This window comes from Phoca vitulina, unplaced genomic scaffold (assembly GCF_004348235.1).
Source record: "Phoca vitulina isolate PV1807 unplaced genomic scaffold, GSC_HSeal_1.0 scaffold11, whole genome shotgun sequence".
Classification (NCBI taxonomy): Eukaryota; Metazoa; Chordata; class Mammalia; order Carnivora; family Phocidae; genus Phoca; species Phoca vitulina.
The window spans coordinates 29,014,838-29,035,053 of NW_022589714.1; the positions used below are offsets into that span (position 1 = coordinate 29,014,838).

Sequence of the window (20,216 nt, forward strand, 5' to 3'; positions counted from 1 at the left end):
CTTTCTTGTGTCTAAAATATAAATCAAGTCCAGGCATATAAATGTCCCAATAATTATGAAGTCTTTTTCCTGCACCAGCTGGTGAAATTTGTTAATGTATTTCTTTTTGAGCTTTCTAAGATTGGGGAACTTTTATAGTAAGTATTTTCATTGGAAAGATTAAGTTTTTAGCCATTCTTTTATAACTAAAAGTTGACTCTGTTTTACCCAATGACAAAATTGTTTGATAAGCACTTAATCATACCTCTTTACTTCTGTCTCTGAAAGACCAGCACTATCTGTACATTTTAAGAAAGACAAATTGGCTTCAAAATGGTATTTATAAGGAATATGGTTCTCTACCAAAGTGGATGACTCATCAAATTCATTCTAAATTGATAAAATAAATTATTATAGACAATGGCTTTCTTACCCCATTTCTAGCAATGTAGTGATAAAATCAAAGCCCTACATGGTTGTAAACCATGTGTTTTATAAGTTCATTTTATAGTCACTGAGTAGGAATAAAAACTCACTGAAAATCTAGAAAAGAATGTTGCAATCTTTAATCACTGCTATATTCCCATTGTGAGCAAGGAATAGCAAATAAAGGGTTTTAAACTAATCACAGTTTTAGAAATTTTGAAGTATTCCCATGTCAACTTGTGGGAAAATATTCCCTGTAATTCCCTAAGGGCTGTCCTGGGGTCAATATAATATCATTTTGATTACTGGAATGATGAAATTCTCAATTAAGGTAAGATTTCAAATGAACATATTTAGAAAGTTACAAATAATTTGGAGTAAAAATTTGGGGCTTTAGTTGGAAAATATGAAAAATTTTCATCAGGTCTCAAATTTTTATCTTTTGCATCTCAGTATGAGGTCAAAAAATGATTTAAAAGCCAAAAAGATGGATGGCTGGGGGCATAGCGACTCATCAAAACCTCAAAAATAAGTCATTACAAAAATCGTTTTAGTGAAAAATTATACAGAATACTGGAAAAAGTTAATAGAGCTATGGCATGTAAGAGTCCTAAATACCTCTTTCAGGAAAGACATATGAAAAATTATTTAAAAGAGAAATTACTTCTTGGGGTACCTGGGTGGTGCAGTTAGTTGAGTGTCCGACTCTTGGTTTGGGCTCAGGTCATGATCTCAGGGTTATCGAGGCCCATGTTGGACTCCACGCTCAGTGTGGAGTCTGCTTGAGATTTTCCCTCTCCTTCTGCCCCTCCCCTCCTCTAAAATAAGTAAATTTTTTTAAAAGCTTTAAAAATGAGAAATTACTTCTCAAATTGAAATAGTCTACAAAGCAGACATAGCAACAGTTTTTGCTATATTTTAGTCATCTTCCTCTTCTCTTTGTTTCCTCTCCATTTCTCACTTTCTGTTTTTCTCTTTTCCTTCCTTATGCAACACAATAGCAAGAAATCCAAGAGTAAGAGGCAGAGTGGGAACTCAAGGCAGAAGCTGTAATGTTTTGTAATGTGATATTGAAAGTGACATTTCTAGCCTCCTAGAGGTAATTATCTAGAAAATATTGATTGTGTCTTTTATTATCAATTTTTGTTTTCATTAAAACAGGCTTGATTAAATGAGCCCCAAACAGGACACAAATCCCAGGGTGAAAACCTTCACAAATACCTATCCCTTTAGATTTATTCTTTACATTATCCCTACAATGCTCTCATGAAAAATGCAAACTAATGATGGCACTCTCCTTAAATCTTCAAAGGGTCCCCTCTAAATTGCAGTGTAAAAGCTAGCCGAAATCTCCAGTATGGTACACAAGGTCTTTCATAACCCAATCCTCATCTACTGCTCCAGCTTCATCCCTAGACTCTCCTCATCTGCACTTACTTACACTGGAGTTACCCAATTGCTTAGCATTCTCTTCATAGTCCATGCTATTTCACGCCTCTTTGATTTTGCTCATGTTGTTTCCTCTGCTTAGAACATCCTTACCCAATTTTTCTCACCTGTGTAACTTGAATTCATGCATTAATACTCAGCGTGGGTGTCATCGCCTCCTGAATCTTTCTCTAATCCCCCAAATGGAACTAAGTGTCCTTCTTATATTCTTCCACTGCACCCTGTAACCCATCTATCAAGAGCACTTGTCACATTATACTGAGATTATCTGTTAATATGTCTGTCTCTTCAACCAAAATGTAGGCTCCTTGGTTTCTATTATCTCTGTACCCTAGATTCTTAGCACAGTAACTGGCACAAAGTCTCCCAATATTTATGCTATTTCCATTGGGAGAGATCCAAAATGTGAAGTGGATATATCTTATCAGCTTATCTTAGGCTTATGCCATCAGGTACTTAATTCCTCTAACTCCCCTTGTTCTGAGTCCATGCATGTTAAAAATACTTTTAACTATTGCATATTTAAACAGAGACAGTGTTCCTTTATACTTTCTGTAACAAAGACAGTGTTCCCTTATACTTTCTAGTCCTGCTTGCAGTTAGGTTGATAAAATATGACTGGTTTTGGCCAAATGATTATGGGCATGACTGACATGTGTTGACCATTGGCAAAGGTAGTTTAGAGCCAGTATTTTTTCCCAGTTCACTCTTCTAACATGAGGCTGCTTGATACTTTATAGGCTGCCTAACAACTTATCCCTGAATTTAAACATTTAAAACAAGAAACTTTTATTATCTCATAGCTTCTAAAGTGTCTATGAGAAATTTGGTAAGATAGTTCTGTCTCAGAGTATGTCATTAAGTTTCAGTCAAGCTAGGGGGCGATGGGAGATGCTATGTTATCTCAGACTGGAAGAGGATTTGTTTCCAAGATCATACATGTGGTTGTTAGCAAGCCACATTTCCTATATGGTTTTTGGCTGGATGTTTCAATTCCTTACCATGTGGGTTGCTCACAAGGTAGCTTATGTTCTCCAGAGCAAGAAATCCAAGAGCAAGAGAGAGAGTGGGAACTCAAGGCAGAAGCTATAACCTTTCATAAGGTGATCTTGAAAGTGACATACTATCACTTCTGCTGTACGTTATTGGTCACCCAGACCAATTCTGGCACAGCGTGAAAGGAACTACACAGGGTGTGACTATCAGTTGATGTGGGAACATCGAGAACCAGTTTGGAGGCTGGTTACGACAGAGGCCACATGTTAAGGTGGTACATAAAACATGAGGGACTCCTCAACCTTGAGTCGCCATATGAAACTGACTCTCTAACCCACATTAAATGTTAAACAGACAAGAAATAAACTCCTGTGACATAAAACCAATGAAAATTCAGCGTTTATTTGCTACTATGGCATAGCCTAGCTATTCAGACCAATAAAGCTCTTCATGTAGATATGATGATCGGAAGAGACTATGATGATTGAACACACTTCAAGTATTCTAAGATTCATAAAAGTGAATCACAGACCTGTATCTCTGAAACAAATAATACATTATATGTTAAAAAAAAAAAAAGAAGAAGAAGAAGAAGATAGCAGGAGGGGAAGAATGAAGGGGGGAATTGGAGGGGGAGACGAACCATGACAGACTATGGACTCTGAGAAACTGAGGGTTCTGGAGGGGAGGGGGGTGGGAGGATGGGTTAGCCCCGTGATGGGTATTAAAGAGGGCACGTTCTGCATGGAGCACTGGGTGTTATACGCAAACAATGAATCATGGATCACTACATCAAAAACTAATGATGTAATGTATGGTGATTAACATAATAATAAAAAAATAAATAATGTTCTCAAAAAAAAAAGTGACTTCTTATTTTAAATCAAAACACTGGAATGCTTTCCTTCTTTTCTTTTTTGCCAGGTTTGTGAATTTGGTTAATGTGTATCTGCACTCAGAACATTGACAAAATCAGGTATCAAAGACATCATAGCTGAAAGCCATAGGTGGTTAGCATCCCTTACCCTGGTCTCTTGGAATACAAGAAACTGGCAAGCTTTTCCCAAAGTGACATACAACCCCTTGATATTTCCAGTTACTCAAACTTTTAAAGTAATTTTAAATCACTTCAAGTATTTGATTCATTAAATAAGACCTACCTCATAATATTGTGAAGAATAAGTGAGACAATAGATATGTAACAATGTCTTCTGAAGAGTAAAATACTACATAATTATTAAACATCCTTCATGTATATTTAATATTGAAAGAAAACTACTAGAAAAGAATCAATGATGATAATCCCAAAATATTTTTTAAGAATAAAGTACATATTTATTCTGAAAGTTTGTTTCTTGTTTATAAGAAAATTATTCTGTTGGAAACAAATTTAATGTTATGTAAAAAATATATATCCTATATCCATTTACTTGGTTAAAAGATAATCCCTCATTGGGAACAAAAGTAAAATCAATAAATTCAGCCCAAAGAGTCAGCAATTCAAAAGACTGGTCATATATGTCATCTATTTCATCCAATAGCATCTCAAAGTGTTTCACTGTCTGCATTTAAAGGTCATTTCACGTCTGGTGTGATGCTCAATGCTCTTTGGACGTACATAACACCATTATGCTCCAGGAACACCATTATGTGATATAAAGATTGACCTATTCAATCAAATCAATAGAAACTTATGATTTTTTTTCAAAGTTAACAGTCATTATATCAGAAAAATAAAAAATAAAGTACATGAGTAGATTTGAAAACCAAAAAAAAGAAAAAAAAAAGATTTTTGGATTATTTGATATATTAAATGTTTAGGTTCTCCATCTAAGTTGTGTCTAAAGACAGCACATTCAAAAACAAAATAATCCTTGGCCACAATTATCTAACATTTATCCAGTGAGTCACCCCACCCCCATCCCAAACAGGCAAAAGCACTTTTGGCAGCACCTATTTTACCTTGAAATTTTCTCTTGTAAAGTAACCCTAGCCTGACCTTGATTAGCTTATCAAATGAGCTCATCCTCAGAGCTGAAGAACTGTAGTCTATCAGAGATGTAGCATGGCAACATGCCAGAACAACTCTGTAAATCGTCTAGAGGGCACATCTAAGCATCATTTCCACTCTTTTTTCTTCTGTGTTTCTGAGTCAAGATGAGAAACAAGGGAGACAGAATGAAGTAATGGAACACAGCTGGGCCATGGGACCTGATCAATCCATATTTGAAACTTAGTTCTGCTCCTTACTGTCTGACTAAACTTTGGAACAAGTTAAAATAGATTTTGAATTTCATTTTCCTCATTTGTAAAACAAAGCTACTAATCTCCTCCTTTTAAGTTTATTATGAGGCATCAATAAATTACATATATGCATTGTGGAGCCTAGCATTCAGGACTTAGCATTTGGTACTCAATATATATTCTCCATTTTCCTTTGCAGTGAGAAGGGGAACTAGAGATGAATCCTCAGCTTCTCCCATCACAGGTCACTGACTGACTCCTATTAGTGAGCCAGTACTTAATAGAACACGCATCCCTACAGTTTTGGGGTATGCCATAATGCTATAAGAAGAAAGATGGAAAATTCTTTTTTCACTTGTAAAATAACACCAGCAGTGGATACTCCTGAAATATGGGGAGCTGAGTGAGAATTCAGGAACTCTGGAATGCTAACCTAGCTGTAATATGTGAGGATTTGCAAATACATTCTAGAATATAAAATGATGATAATTAATGTAAATATATATGTATGTCCTAATGAAATCAATAAAAAAATTTAAAGACTTGAATACTGTATTTGTATTTAGTATTGGATTTGGCCTCTTTTAAAAATTAGTATTATTTTCATTATTTCATTTTCCTAATTTTTTTCCAAATATAGGAAGAATCCATTACATTTAAATTATCAGTAGCTTGTATTATTTCATTATTGTCTGTAAATGATAAATGTTGCTGTTTTCTATGAGACAGCCATTTAAAAAGTTATCACTGAGATTCTGTTCAAATCGAAAACATGGTTTATTTTACCCAATAAAACTAGGTGGTTATGCTTTTAGTCAAAGTGTGGTGGCATCAGTCTAATTCTTATTCAGATAAGCATATTTTACATTCTGTAACTAAAAACACACCAGTTTAAAGCTCAATGGCTAATATTACCTTTTACAGTCATCATTCATGACTTCTATCAGGTCTTGGCAGAAATGAGTAATGTATTATCTCTAACCTCTTTCTGTCTCCTGCGTAGGAAAGGGTGGGTTTAGAAACACCAATGGATGTGAATTGGTCATTGGGAGGAGGAGGAAATAAATGTTTCTTAGGCTTAGAAGTAGTAGCGACTTGTAACTCTGCCAGTTCCATATCTGGGACATATGATTAGCTCTGTAAGATGCAACCCATTACAGATATTTTTCCCATCTCATTCACCCAATTTAGTTTAAATGTTATCAGGTAAATTCCTTAACAGGCAGTGTGCTTCAACTGAGTTAAATCAACATATTACCTGTGTATGTGTGTGTGCACACATGTTATTTAAAACATTAATAGTGATAGACCAAACACAACCCAACAACAACCCACAATTCTGAGTAAGTGGGACCCAGTGCAAGCAAATTTAAGCTGAAAGAGAATATTATCCTCTTAGCAATGACTTTCACTGAGAGCTGGGAAGGCAATGTTAAGTAGTTAGTATGAAGGCAATAAACACCTGTTAGGGGATGAGTGGGTGGAGCTGGTATGGAAAAGGAAAGCAACATGTGCCAACTCCATTTTACTAATAACTTTTAGGAAACCTCTCAATTGAGAAAAAGGCAGAACAGAGGTCGTAAAGAACTACAGAGCTGCAGACTGGCCATGGAGGCAGAAGATGGCTGCAAACTACATCAGGGAAAGATTTCAGTAGCGGGAATGAAGGGATAGAAATTGGCATTCAGTGTCTACTATGTGTCAAGAAAAATACACACACACACACGTGTGTACTTCTGTATATATTATATTACATATTTCTACAAGGCCCGCATTATCTATCTTAATTTTCAAATAGAAAAAACAGACTTGGAGAGTTCAATAACATACTAATGGTCACACAAGAAGCAAGAAGCACACCTGGACTGATGTCATTTGTTGAATGTTCTCATTTTTCATATGGAGACAACAACAGGGAAGATAGAAGCATTCCAGGTTAAAAAAAAAAAATCATGGTATCTTTGAATGCAGAAGTAAGACAGGCAGAGACTTACTCATTTCTTCCAGCTATTTAATGTTTGAATTGACTAGAACCCATCACTCCATCCAGTTTCAACTCAAGGAAGAAGAAGTAGGAATAACACCAAATATATTCCTCTGAGTGTCCCCATGAGCCCTCCCCCCAACACACATTAATTTTAAAAACATAATATTGCTCAAAATGTACTGGTCAAATAATTGAATGCATCTATTTGGCTATAGTACAAGACATACTTAGGAATAGGTTATATGTGGCATAATTTTGAAGATACTGGAAAAACACTGTGTCCAAAAAGAACTCTACCCTATCTTCCTTCCTATGACCTAAAATTCTATAAGTAGACATGCATATGTCTTTTATTAGAATGCATATACTCATGAAATTTAATGTAGGGTCACTTTTGTCTTATTTTGAATGACTTGTGTTGCATTTTTTTTCCAGAAAACTGCTTTTCATCACTGGGAAGAAACATATGATACAAATGGGAGAAGGGACACGATGAGAGAGAGGAACTGTGGAGAGAAGAAAAAGAGGTGGAGATGATCAAGACTCTGTCATTCTGCTCAGGGCATATCCTGTTACATCACTTCACAAAAGGACATTGTGGCGGAAATGACTTCTAACTGATCACATTATATCTGAAAGTTCAACAAGGTTGAAATTTTCTAAGTAGTCAGTTACATGAAAGTGCAAATGGTGGGTGGACCCAAAGGGTCAGGGATTACATCTGCTGCCTACACTGTGGTCTTTCACCTTCATACCTAATAGTTGCCTCTTTGTTTTGCATGAATAATGTGATTCCTTGTCCTGCCACTCTATGCATAAAATTACTTTTACTCAAGGGGCAAAAAAGCAATTCTCAATCTAATCCGTTTTGCAAATTTGACAGTGATATCAAAGAGCAGGAAGTTGTCTGTGAGTAATGACACACTGATCATTTGTTTAAATGTCAAACTTAAACTTCATCAACTTTCAGGGAATATGTCAGTAAAGAATGGGTTTCAGTTCAGCCAGAGAGGATTTCAATGTCATTTAGTCCCAGAGAAAATAGCTGTCAGTATCTTGAGAGCACAGTGCTTTGAGTAAATTTTTCTTTTTAAGCTGAATGGAATTGGCCATTTCAGCACTTGGGGCTGTGGACAGTGCTCTTTTCCTTGACATTATGAAACACGTAGTCTTACTGTGGAGGTGTTTCCTTCTTGAGACTAAAACACTCCCTAGGCTTGCAAACACGTACCCCTAAACTATGCAGTTAGAATATGAAGACTATGCATCAACATTCTGTGTAAGGCCAGAATAAAGTAACAGCAAAGGGAAACAAATTTTATCACAGAGATTAAGGCTGAAATAAAAATTAGGGAAGGGAAATAGTTATGCTTTGCAGCTATTCCTGCAAAACAGGTCAAATTTTTACTGCAATGCAATAACATTCCTCTCTGGATAGGATTTTGTTGGAGACAATGATAGAGCCATTAACCCTTCATGGTAATTTATTAACAGTGGACATAGATGCAAGAGAGAACAGGAAATACATTTAATAGGCTTGCAGACAACAAGGAGCAAAGAATTCATTCTCTCTATGCTTTCTAGCTCTAGAGTGGAATATCAATGGAGAATTTTGGATCTGAGGTCAGAAGAAATGGAGCTGAATCTGAATCATGTTCTTTAATAAGCCATTTCATTTCTCTAAGTCTTGTTTCTTCTTCTGTCAAACGTGGGTTACTTTGAGGTTTAAATGAGAGTGTGTGTGAAGGAGTCTGGCACAAGGTAGGTACTCAATGGATGTTCAACATTAAGTGTGGGCATAACAGTGATATGTTTCTATGCTGGCGGCCATGTGTTTTAATAGTTGTAACTCTAAGAATGGATGCCAGGAAGGGAAACAAGAAAGTCATTATTATTAGCAGACTTATCCTTATAGCAAAGGACCCTAAGCATGTGTATTTTCACCTTCATCCACCTTGTTTGCATCACCCAAAGATTCCCTTTATGTTTACCTTTAAAACAACAACAAAAATAGCCTGGAAATAATATAGTATTATTTTTTTAAAAAAAGTTTTCAGAGGATTTGTATCTCTCTTAAAAAAATGATATTCTACCAACTCTCTCCAGAATGCTTCTCAGTCACATACTACCAACTACTCTGCCTGCTGAATTGGTGACAGACTACTTTGAATGCTTCCTACCCAGACTGACATACTTGGGGAGAGAAGGTAAAAATCAGATTAGTGCTGATAAGTTCCTTATCATCCTCCATTGCAGCTATAAATTCTTTGCTTTGGACTTCAAAGCCACTCAGCCTATCTCACCTCACCCATCTTCCCTTTTTGTAACTGAAAATCAAGAGCATCTTCTCCTAGCCTCCCCCATCTCCTCCTGTCATTTTCAACAGAGATTGCCTCCACACTGCCCTCTGCATTTGAAACGCCTCCCACTCTCCATTCATCAAGGTACACGCTCCTTCCATTCACAATTCATGTTAAGTCGTCCCTCCCTTCCAGAGCTCCTTTTCTTTAAGTGGATTCCCCAGTGGATTAAGTGGATTCCCCAGCTGCCCTAATAAACTCCATCACCACAGCCCCATACCGCACTGCACCCCCACCCCCAACACTCAGAAATTGTGCCGAGCTGGGAAACGGACGGGGAAATCTACCTTTGCATACAAACTCAGGGACAAATAGGGAGCCTAGCGTTTAGCTTGGTCTTGTCTTTGGGCGAAAAAAAAAAAATCTATTACAAAATTTCTTCAAGCCTGGCAACAAGCATGCTCTGGAAAAAAAATATTGGTTGAGTGGATGAATGAATGAATGGATAGGCGGATGAATGATTGAGATCTCTTTGGTACTTTTCTCAGGTGCCCCTCCCTCTTGCTGGCTCCTGGCATGGTTCCTGTTTAATTCAGCTTCAGTGCGTGAGTGCACCTCCGTGCTTCGCCTGTCTCCACTCCCTGCCGTTTCATTACCACCTCTAGACAGAGCCTAACCTCCTCGCCAAAGGGCACTCTACCTACCTCACAAATCCTTTGTGACTTCAATGGCCACAGAGAGCTTGCTCCTTAGGAGCACAGCTTTGTCGTCTCCCAGCTCTCGCTCTCCAGAAAGCCCCCGAAATCCCTGGCTACATTACAAAAAAAGGATGACCAATTTCCCCACACTCAACAAAATCCACCTGGAGACCCTGTCGTTCGTTGCCTCCCTCTCGCCGCCTGTAACCGTGGTGATCGCAAAAGAAACGCGCTTCCCCGCTTCTCCCTGCAGAAAAAGGAATTACCATTCCAGGGCTCGGTCCTGGTTCCGAAAATCAGAAAACTTTTTTTTTTTTTTTTTTTTTTAACAGAAAACCCCACCCCGAGAGCAGCGACCTCTTTGTTTGCATCCCAGGGGGAGGGAGGGGTCTTCAGAGCCTTTGCAGCCCGGGGCGGAGGGGACGTGACAGCCCTCTGGAGGGCTGCCCGGGACCAGACTCACCCAGGACATTCCCAATAAGAGCCACCACGAACACGATGATGTACCCAGCGATCAGGACCCACTCATATTCTTTCGGGTGTAGGTATTCCCTCCACAGGTACCGCAGGAATTCCTCGTCGTCATAGTCGGTGGGGTTTAAAAAGGGCTCTTGAGTTTCATTCAGCTCCGAAGCAGATGACCAGTTGCGACAAGGGGGGGAGTCCTCCAATTTGGTACCGGACATCACGGGCTCGAGTCCGGTTCCGCTCAGTGCCGTAAGCCGCTCTTCGCCTGCCCCATGAGCACTGTGATTTGCGGTGCGAAAGGCTGCGCGGAGACGCGAGAAGGGGCTCCAGAGCAGAAAATGACGTGAAAAGTTACTGAGCCAATGCCTCCGGAGTCTTGTGCAGGGCAACTTCTGCGGCGGCTTCGCTGTCTTTGCAGACGATTTTGCACCGTGAAGACAGGCGGCTGAGGAGCTAGGGACCTGGCACTGGAGGCTGCAGCAATGACACCGGGGGGAGAAAGCTACCTCGGGCTCGGCTCGGGCTCAATTACTCCTCATTCCAGCACTGAGTCCGCAGCTCACAGCCCCCGCCCGCGCTGAGGGAGAGCTGAAGCTGAAGGAGGGTGGGAAGGGGTGGGGGAGTCATAAAAATTATTTTAACCTATTTCTCCGTGGGTTAAATCTCCCGCTTTTCTACTTTTCTCCTCCATTTCTCACGTGCAATTTCCATAACCCATACACAGACATGTGTATGCTATGGACATGACAAGCATGTTCACCCATGGTTAATACAGGATTTGTTGATGTATTTGTCTTTTTAATGTCAACATTTAAGTAACGAAGAGGAGCCACTGTGTTCCTCAAGCAGGACTATGCAAAAGTCATTTCAGACAAACCTTTTCACATTTGTTTGGCTTTGCCAACTTAGCACTTGCTGAATCTTGAAGATGTCGCCTCCACTCCCCCTCTTCCAAACTGGGGAATGAGACCATTTTTGAATTGAAGGATATATTTAGCTGGAATTTGTACTTGCAAAACCAAGTGTCATAAGAAACACGGCAGCAAAAGCTTGAAGGACACAAGGGTCATAAATGTGCTAATAGTTAATGTTGTCAAGCAAAGGAGACATCCACATGTTAAACAGATCCTTAGGAGGATGTTGTGGTATAAGCAGAAGTGCTCTCTGGTGAATACCACACCCCACTGGTCTTTCTTCTTACTGACTCAGGACTGATGTCACCTGCCACTCTCTAATAAAATTGATTTCGTCTCTAAGAAGAATATTTTGGAATTCATCACAGTGTGAGTTCAGGATCCTTTAATTCTCAATATCCATGATAGGAATATTGCATTTGATTATAATTCTGGATATGGGAAGGGCCTCCAACATCACCTAGTCTCAACTTCGGTTTATATTAGAAGCCCTCTAATAACATTGCTGATGTTTCCCCACCTAGTTTGGATGGACCACCTTAACTTACGACTTCCACCACCATGGGGCTGCTCTGAAACTGTTCCTTACATTAAAATAAGGTCTTAAACCAACATATAATTTTCTTAGCCTTCTACCCTCAATACCTAGTTTGCCTCTTGGTGCTACATGGAATAAATCTTCCACATGACAACCCTTCATATATTTAAAATAAGTATCACAGTCTCCTTCCCTTTCCTCTACTTTTTCCCTAATTAATTCCATTGTTTTTCAATGACACTTTCCCCAAACCTCTACTCATGCGGTCTTCCTTTAGACAATTCTCAATGTCTTGCATAATATGAAACTAGGAGGAGATACAGCAATTTGGTTTGGATCTTGCTGGTACAAAATGTACATTATCATGTAGATGCAACCAATGTCTGTATCTAATTCCTTTTTTTCAAATGTCACAGACACTGTTGGTTGATACTGAGTGTTAAGTCAATCCCCCTACCTCCTACCCTAGGCATAATTCTTCACAGTTGTTTTGTACTTTATAGTTGGAAAATTTTTTTATACACATTGTTTTAAAACTGCTGAGGGGTTGACATGATTAGCCCTGTTTTACAGATGAGGAAACTGTTCTGGGGAAATTAAATGATTTACCAAAGGTCAAGTGACTAATCTGTGGCAAGACCATCCAGTTCTTTTGATCCCAGCTTGGGGTTTCTATTATTTTACAGATGTCATATTTCACAAGAAATACTATTGTTATAGTTTTCCCATCTGCACTAGTCATTTTTGTTAAAGATTTTATTTATTTATTTGACAGAGAGAGCAAGAGAGAAAGAGAGCATGAATGGGGGAGGGGCAGAGGGAGAGGGTGAGGGAGAAGCAGGCTCCCCACTGAGCAGGGGCTCCATCCCAGGACCCTGAGATCACGACCTGAGCCAAAGGCAGACGCCTAACCAATTGAGCCACCCACGTGCCCCAAGCATTAGTCATTTTTTAAGAGAAGAAAATAAATAGGCCTTTGATTTCTTTGACAAATATTTACTTAGTGTTTCTATTCTACTTTCAGTGATATAAGTTAAGCAAGGTTACCATTTTCATGAACTTTACTTTCTAGGGAAGTTAGAAAGCGAACAAATTAACTAATGAATACATAAGAAAATAATAGGAAGGGATAAATGTTATGATGAAAACAAAATAGGGTGAAGTGATGGTGAGTGGAGAATTCCAAAGGCCATGTTACAAACAGATGGTCAAAAAGGCCTGTGTGAAGAGGTGACAGCTAAGTAGGATACCCACATGATGTATGCATGTATTAATTTAATTTTGTTAATTTGGGGTTTAACCAGATCTTAAATGCTGCCTCTATTATCCAAAGCATTAGCCATTTCACCAGACCTCTTGTCATCAGTAAATTTGACAAGCAGGCCTTCTGTGGCTTCATTCAAGTTCACTGATACAAATCTGCTAACTTTATCCTGTGGTATAATGTGTCCCTCTGATTTATTAATGTCTGTTTTTTCCTCTTCCATGTACGATTCTTTTAAAAATGGGAAAGGTTGTGGCTACTTTAGTTGCAATCTATATTCATTAACATCTTCAAATTTCTTGCCATTGACAATCCACAAATATGGACCCCCTATGCTGTTTTCTAAATATTCAGTGCCATTAGGGTTTTTCTGTGTGTGGCACTTCAACTTGTTTCTACTTCAGTCTGTTCTTTTTAAGTCTTCTACCTGCAATTAATCATCACTCTTTACTAAAAGTATAAATAAGGAGAAACGAGAATAGTTTCAAGATTTTGTTCTGATATTGCTTTATGTTGCGACAAGCCTGGATTGATCTTGAAAAGTATTCCATTTCTTTCTGTCCATAATTTGTCAGGCACTTTATTTTAAATACATGGTACTCTATTGCCATACAAAAAGTCACTCAAATCTTCAAATTATTATTTTATGTTTTGTAAACATGTTAGAGATGATAAATATTACAGTACTCATTTTGATGTGATATCCTTCTTTATATCTCTTGAGATCTTTTAGGGCATTTGAAAATAATTTTTAGTTCTGTAGGTATGGTTTTCTTCAATTCAAAATCTTTCTGTTGGATGTACAGAAAAGGAGTCAGCCTAATATCGCATGACAATGAAAAAAAGTTCCAAATTTGTCTAGTGATGACCTCTTAAGGTTGTTATCAGAATTAAATGAATTGATATTTTTAGAACAGTGTCTGGTATATAGAAGGGATCTGAAAATATTTGTTGAATATAATTTAAAACTATGTGATCTAATGGTGTGAATATTATTTGCTTTACATATCAATTCCTCTAAGTGATTATTTTTAAAAAAGAGAAATGTAGCTCACAATAGTCTGAGTAATTCTGTTTAACTAGCCATCTTATACTTTTTTCTATCGCTTTCAGCTCTCCGACTAACCTGAATATATTAAAAATGAGAAAGAAAAAGAAAAAACTCAAAACCAGATTTTTTTTTTTTCCTCTCAGTGGTTGTAGTTAGGTTGTTCAAAGATCTCAGATTACATGGGCTGTCCCAGATTTTATATTCTTACTCCTAATGCCAGACTATACTTTTTGGAGCCTATAATAACTTTATGAATCCATTTCATGAAATATTTCTTAGTATTCCCTATGTGCCCAGGAGTTTAGTTAAGAGCTGGAGGCATAAAGATCAATAAGACATAGTCTAGCCTCAATGATCTCACAGTGCACCAGAGAATTAGAAGTGTTATGATTATAGAACCACTCTGTGAGTTTCTAGGGTAGAAGGAAGCAGAGAGTGTCATGAGAACATGAAAGAACACCTAATTCAGCCTGGAGAAAACCAGAATGGATGGCTCCCCCACAGAGAAAGTCACTCTTGAGCTGACTCCTTGAAGAGAAAGAGATTACTAGCTGGTTAGGGATGGGAAGTGTTCAGTCAGGGAGGGCAGGATTTCATGAAGACTTAGAAGCAGGAGAAAACATGGAGCGTACAGACAAAAGCAAGGTGAAGCGAACAAAGTCAGGCTTTCTCAACATCTCTGGAAAATGGAATCCAGAATGGTAAGACTGAAGAGAGGGTACTAGGTAAGAGTAGTATAATGATCCTGCTGTCACAAGGGAGATAGTGGTTCTGAGGATTGAGAAGAGATGGGTGTTATAAAAAATAATAATAATAATGGTTTGAATAGATATCATCCAGAATACAGCAATCTTGTTTTACTTTCTTGAAGGCTGACTACATGGTAATAGTATGTTTGAAGTTTATTTCTTTGTTTTGCTGTGTATTTTGAAGAATAAATTGAAGAAAGAAACAGAGAGGTGTCCCCCGGCTGACTTTCAGGTATTTGAAAAGAAGTTGTTTCCTTCCTTCTTTTCTGTTGGAAAGAAAATGAAATCAAGTCTGAGCACTCTCTCTAATGACTGTACTGAGCTTGCATATTATATCCCAAATAAATGTATTAGTTTTGCAGGAAGTTATCTGACATCTTTAGGCTCCAAAGACCACATTTTCTTATAATATGGCCTTGCTAAATCTTTCTGGAAAAGTCCCTGGTTCATGGGAGGGTCTAGCAATCAGTTTTTCAGGAAATATGGGGGAAAGGGACCTCTGATAACTTGTTCCTCTTAGGAGAAACTCTTGAGTGGGTTACTGAGAATGAAATAACCTCATGCCCTAGAAAACTGAGACATTAAGATTCAAAATTACATGTTGCAAATTACTACAAAACATTGCTGTCTCTTTTTCTTCCCATCCTTCTTTTACTCCCTCCCTTATTTACTTGTGTCTTATTTCAGACTAGGTGCTCTCTATTCCTTCTTGCCTCCTATCCTGCATGATCAGATCTGACATGTTCCCTTCATGGTTCTTTTATTCAACAATCTATGGAAGTCGTGCTCTATTCCTATCCTATGTCAAGCACAAACACTGTTCTGCTCTTATTCGGTTTTTCTCATGAAAAGCATAGAGGAGTAAGCAAGTAATTTAATTCAGTAAAACAAATGCCCTTATGTGTACCTCTAAAGAGATCTGAAAGTGAAGGAAGAGACATCAACTCTGTCAGAGTGGGGCCAAGATGACTATTGGAGGAGATGTTATCTAAGCTCAGAAATGAAGAATGGGGAGTGGTAGCCTCCAGTGTGATGGCTGGGAGAGACAATTGGTAACAGAATGGAAGCAAGTAACTCGTTTGTGAAACAAGAACAGTCAGCATTCCAATGAGTGCTTACTTGGGCTAAGCCCTGTGCCAAGCATATTACATGTATTAACTCAATTGATCTTCACAACTCTATGAGGTAGGTCTTATTAGTTATCACACCAATTTTATAGAGGAAGAAACTGAGACATGGAGAAGTTAAGTAACTTTCCCAAGGTCACACAGCTAGAAAATGGCAGAGTCCTTGACCAAAGTGGTCATGATCCAATTCCAGAAATGTGTAATTTTTTTGCCATCACTCTATTCTGTTCCCACAGTAAAGAACCAAAAACTTTTCAGTATGGTGAGGTGTTTCCTTTAGTGGTAGTGATAATACTATAAAATTTTGATTCTTAAAGGCCATATTTATAAAATTATATACATCTCATATATTTTTAAATTTCTGGTTATATTTTAAGTAATGTTGAAGAGGGGAAATTGTTATGCCCTTCAAGGTGATGTCTCCCCAAAGCAAATCAATATCCTTCTACATGCTCTTAGGTATAAATGTTTTTGTTCATACTATACACGTAAGGGCATAAATGTTGTCTAATTCATCGTTTTGCACCCAGAACCTAGCACAGCACTTTGAAGGTAGCTACTGGTTAATCACTACTTTTTGATCAGGACTGAACTGAATTGAGGAAGAGATTCCATCACAAAAAACGATTTTTATGAAAAATTATACATGTCACGTTGGTTTATGGGAAGCCATGGGAATTCCTGAATACGTAAGTATATTGTTGCCTATCACTACTAAATCTTTAGCTTAGGAAGAACTTAATCTTCTTGTCCAAAAGAACATTATTCTTTTCTTGAGCTCATGTGACTGGGCTTCCCTGCCTGGAAAATAATAATACTTGGCTGAGATAGTGGAAATTTACTCTTAGGTAAGCAGAGGATTTGGCATGTAACCGTTAAGGTACATGACCTGATTTTCCATATAAAATACATTATCCATTTTACTATGTCACAAAAATCGATCTGATTATATATTTTTAAAGACTTCATTTTTTTGAGGGTAGTTTTAGCTTCAAAGCAAAATTCAGAGGAAGGTACAGAACTTTCCCATATATTGCCTGTCCTCACGCATGCACATCCTGTCCCATTATCAACATCCCCCACCAGAATGGTACATTAGTTACAACTGAGAAACCTACATTGATACATCATAATCACTCAAAATCCATAGTTTACATTAGGGTTCACTCTTAAATTCTATGGGTTCGGACAAATGTATAATGACATGTATCCATCATTATACTATCATATAGAGTATTTTTACTACCCTGAAAATCCTCTGTGCTCTACCTATTCATCCTCCCCCCTTCCCTAATTCCTGGAAACCACTGATCTTTAATTCATAATTTCTTTCTTCATAGTTTTTTTTTTAAAGATTTTATTTATTTGACAGAGAGAGATAGCGAAAGCAGGAACACAAGCAGGGGGAGTGGGAGAGGGAGAAGCAGGCTTCCCGCTGAGCAGGGAGCCCAACGTGGGGCTTGATCTCAGGACCCTGGGATCATGACCCGAGCCGAAGGCAGACGCTTAACGACTGAGCCACCCAGGGGCTCCTCTTTCTTCATAGTTTTGTGGTTTCATATAGTTGGAATCATATACTATGTAGCCTTTTCAAATTAGCTTTTTCCATTTAGAGATATGCATTTAAGGTTCTCCCATATCTTTTCATGCCTTGGTAACTTATTTCTTTTAGCACTGAATAATATTCCATTGTCTGAATATATCACAGTTTATTTACGCATTTGCCTATTGAAGGACATCTTGGTTGGCTTTCAAGTTTGGGCAATTTTGAATAAAGTTGCTACAAACATTTGTGTGCAGATGCTTCTGTGAACAAAGGAGTTTTCAACTCCTTTGGGTAAGAACCAAGCAGCAAAATTGATGGAGCATATAGGACTATCATTTAGTTTTATAAGAAATCACTAAACTGTCTTCCAGAGTGGCTGTACCATTTTGTATTCCCACCAGCAAGAATGAGAGTTCCTGCTGTTCCAAACCCTCACCAGCATTAGGTGTTATCAGTGTTCTAGAATTTGGCTATTCTAATGGGTATATAGTGTTATTTCATTATTTTAATATACATTTCACTACTAACATATGATGTGGACCATCCTTTCGTATGATTTTTTGCCACCTGTATATTTTCTTTGGTGTGGTGTCTGCTAATGTGTTTGGCCCATTTTTTAATCAGGTTGTATGTTGTTTTGCTGAGTTTTGTTTTGTTTTTCTTTCCTGCAAACCCCCCAGCCCCAAGGTTTATGTGTTCATTTTTTAAAACTGCATTATTGAAGTATAGTTGGCATACAATGTTATATTAGTTTCAGGTGTACAACATAGTAATTTGACAATTCTATACATTAATCAATGCTCACTACAATGAATGTAGTCACCATCTGTCATCATACAATGTTATTACATCTTGATGAGTTTTAGGAATTCTTTGTATATTTTGGATAACAGTCCTTTATTAGATGGGTCTTTTGTGAATATTTTTCCCAATCTGTGGCTTGTCTTCTCATTCTTTGGATATTGTCTTTCACAGAGTAGAAGTAATTGATTTTAACAAAATCCAGTTTATCAATTCTTTTTCTTTTTTTTTTTTAATTTTTTTATTGTTATGTTAATCCCCATACATTACATCATTAGTTTTAGATATAGTGTTCCATGATTCATTGTTTGTGCATAACACCCAGTGCTCCATGCAGAACGTGCCCTCCTCAATACCCATCACCAGGCTAACCCATCCTCCCAACCCCCTCCCCTCTAGAACCCTCAGTTTGTTTTTCAGAGTCCATTGTCTCTCATGGTTCTTCTCCTGCTCCGATTTCCCCCCCTTCATTCTTCCCCTCCTGCTACATTCTTCTTTTTTTCTTTCTTAACATATATTGCATTATTTGTTTCAGAGGTACAGATCTGAGATTCAACAGTCTTGCACAATTCACAGCGCTTACCAGAACACATACCCTCCCCAGTGTCCATCACCCAGTCACCCCATCCCTCCCACCCCACCCCCCACTCCAGCAACCCACAGTTTGTTTCCTGAGATTAAGAATTCCTCATATCAGTGAGGTCATATGATACATGTCTTTCTCTGTTTGATCATGCCTTTGGTACTGTATCTAAAAAATAGACATGCCCAGGGTCATCTAGGTTTTCTGCTATGTTATCTTCTAGAAGTTTTATGGTTCTAAATTTTATATTTAAGTCTGTGACAGATTTCTGAGTTAGTTTTAGTGAAGGGTATAAGGCCTGTGTCTAGATACATTTTTGTTGTTGTTGTTGTGTGAATGTCCAGTTGTTCCAGCATCATTTGTTGAAGAGACTGTCTCTCCTTGTTTCACTTTTGCTCCTTTGTCAAAGATTAGTTAACTGTATTTACAAGGGTGTTTCTGGTCTCTCTATTTTTTCCATGTCTCTATCTGTTTATTATTTCTATAATACCACAATCTTGATTACTGTAGCTTTAGAGTAATTCTTGAAGTCAGGTAGTGTCAGTCCTCCAACTTTGTTCTTTATTTAATATTGTATTGGCTATACTTCCCCTTATGCCTCTCCATATAAACTTTAGAATCAATATTTTGATATCCATAAAATAATTTGCTAGGATTTTAATTGGAATTTCAGTGAATCTATAGATCAAGTCAGGCAGAACTGACATCTTGACAATATTGGGTTTTCCTATCCATGAACATGGAATGTCTATTTATTTAGTTCTTTGATTCCATTTATCAGAGTTTTGTAGTTTTTCTTCTATAAATCTTGTATATATTTTGTTAGACTTATATTTATACCTAAGTATTTCATTTTTTGAGGACTAAGGTGAATGTTAATATGTTTTTAATTTCAAATTCCTTTTGTTTATTGCTGTCATGAAAAGGAAAACAATTACTTTTGTATATTAAACTCATACACTGCAGCTGTGCTGTAATTGCTTATCAATTCCAGGAGTTTTTGTTGATTTTTGCATTTTCCATAGATAAATTCATCTACAAACATGAGTGAACAATAACAGTTTTATTTCTTCCTTCCCAAACTGTATACATTCTA

The 20,216-nt window shown here is 37.7% G+C and overlaps 1 protein-coding gene across 2 annotated transcripts in view; it reads right to left on the reverse strand.

The window, feature by feature from the left end:
- The window catches only part of HCRTR2 (hypocretin receptor 2), a 119,239-nt gene extending 108,210 nt beyond the window's left edge, over positions 1-11,029 (reverse strand). For both annotated transcript variants that reach the window (XM_032409632.1, XM_032409629.1), the window contains exon 1: positions 10,543-11,029. In XM_032409632.1, the coding sequence (XP_032265523.1) occupies positions 10,543-10,765 (223 nt within the window). In that variant the 5' untranslated portion in view covers positions 10,766-11,029. The remainder of the gene's footprint in view (positions 1-10,542) is intronic.
- Between the last annotated feature and the right edge of the window lie 9,187 nt (positions 11,030-20,216).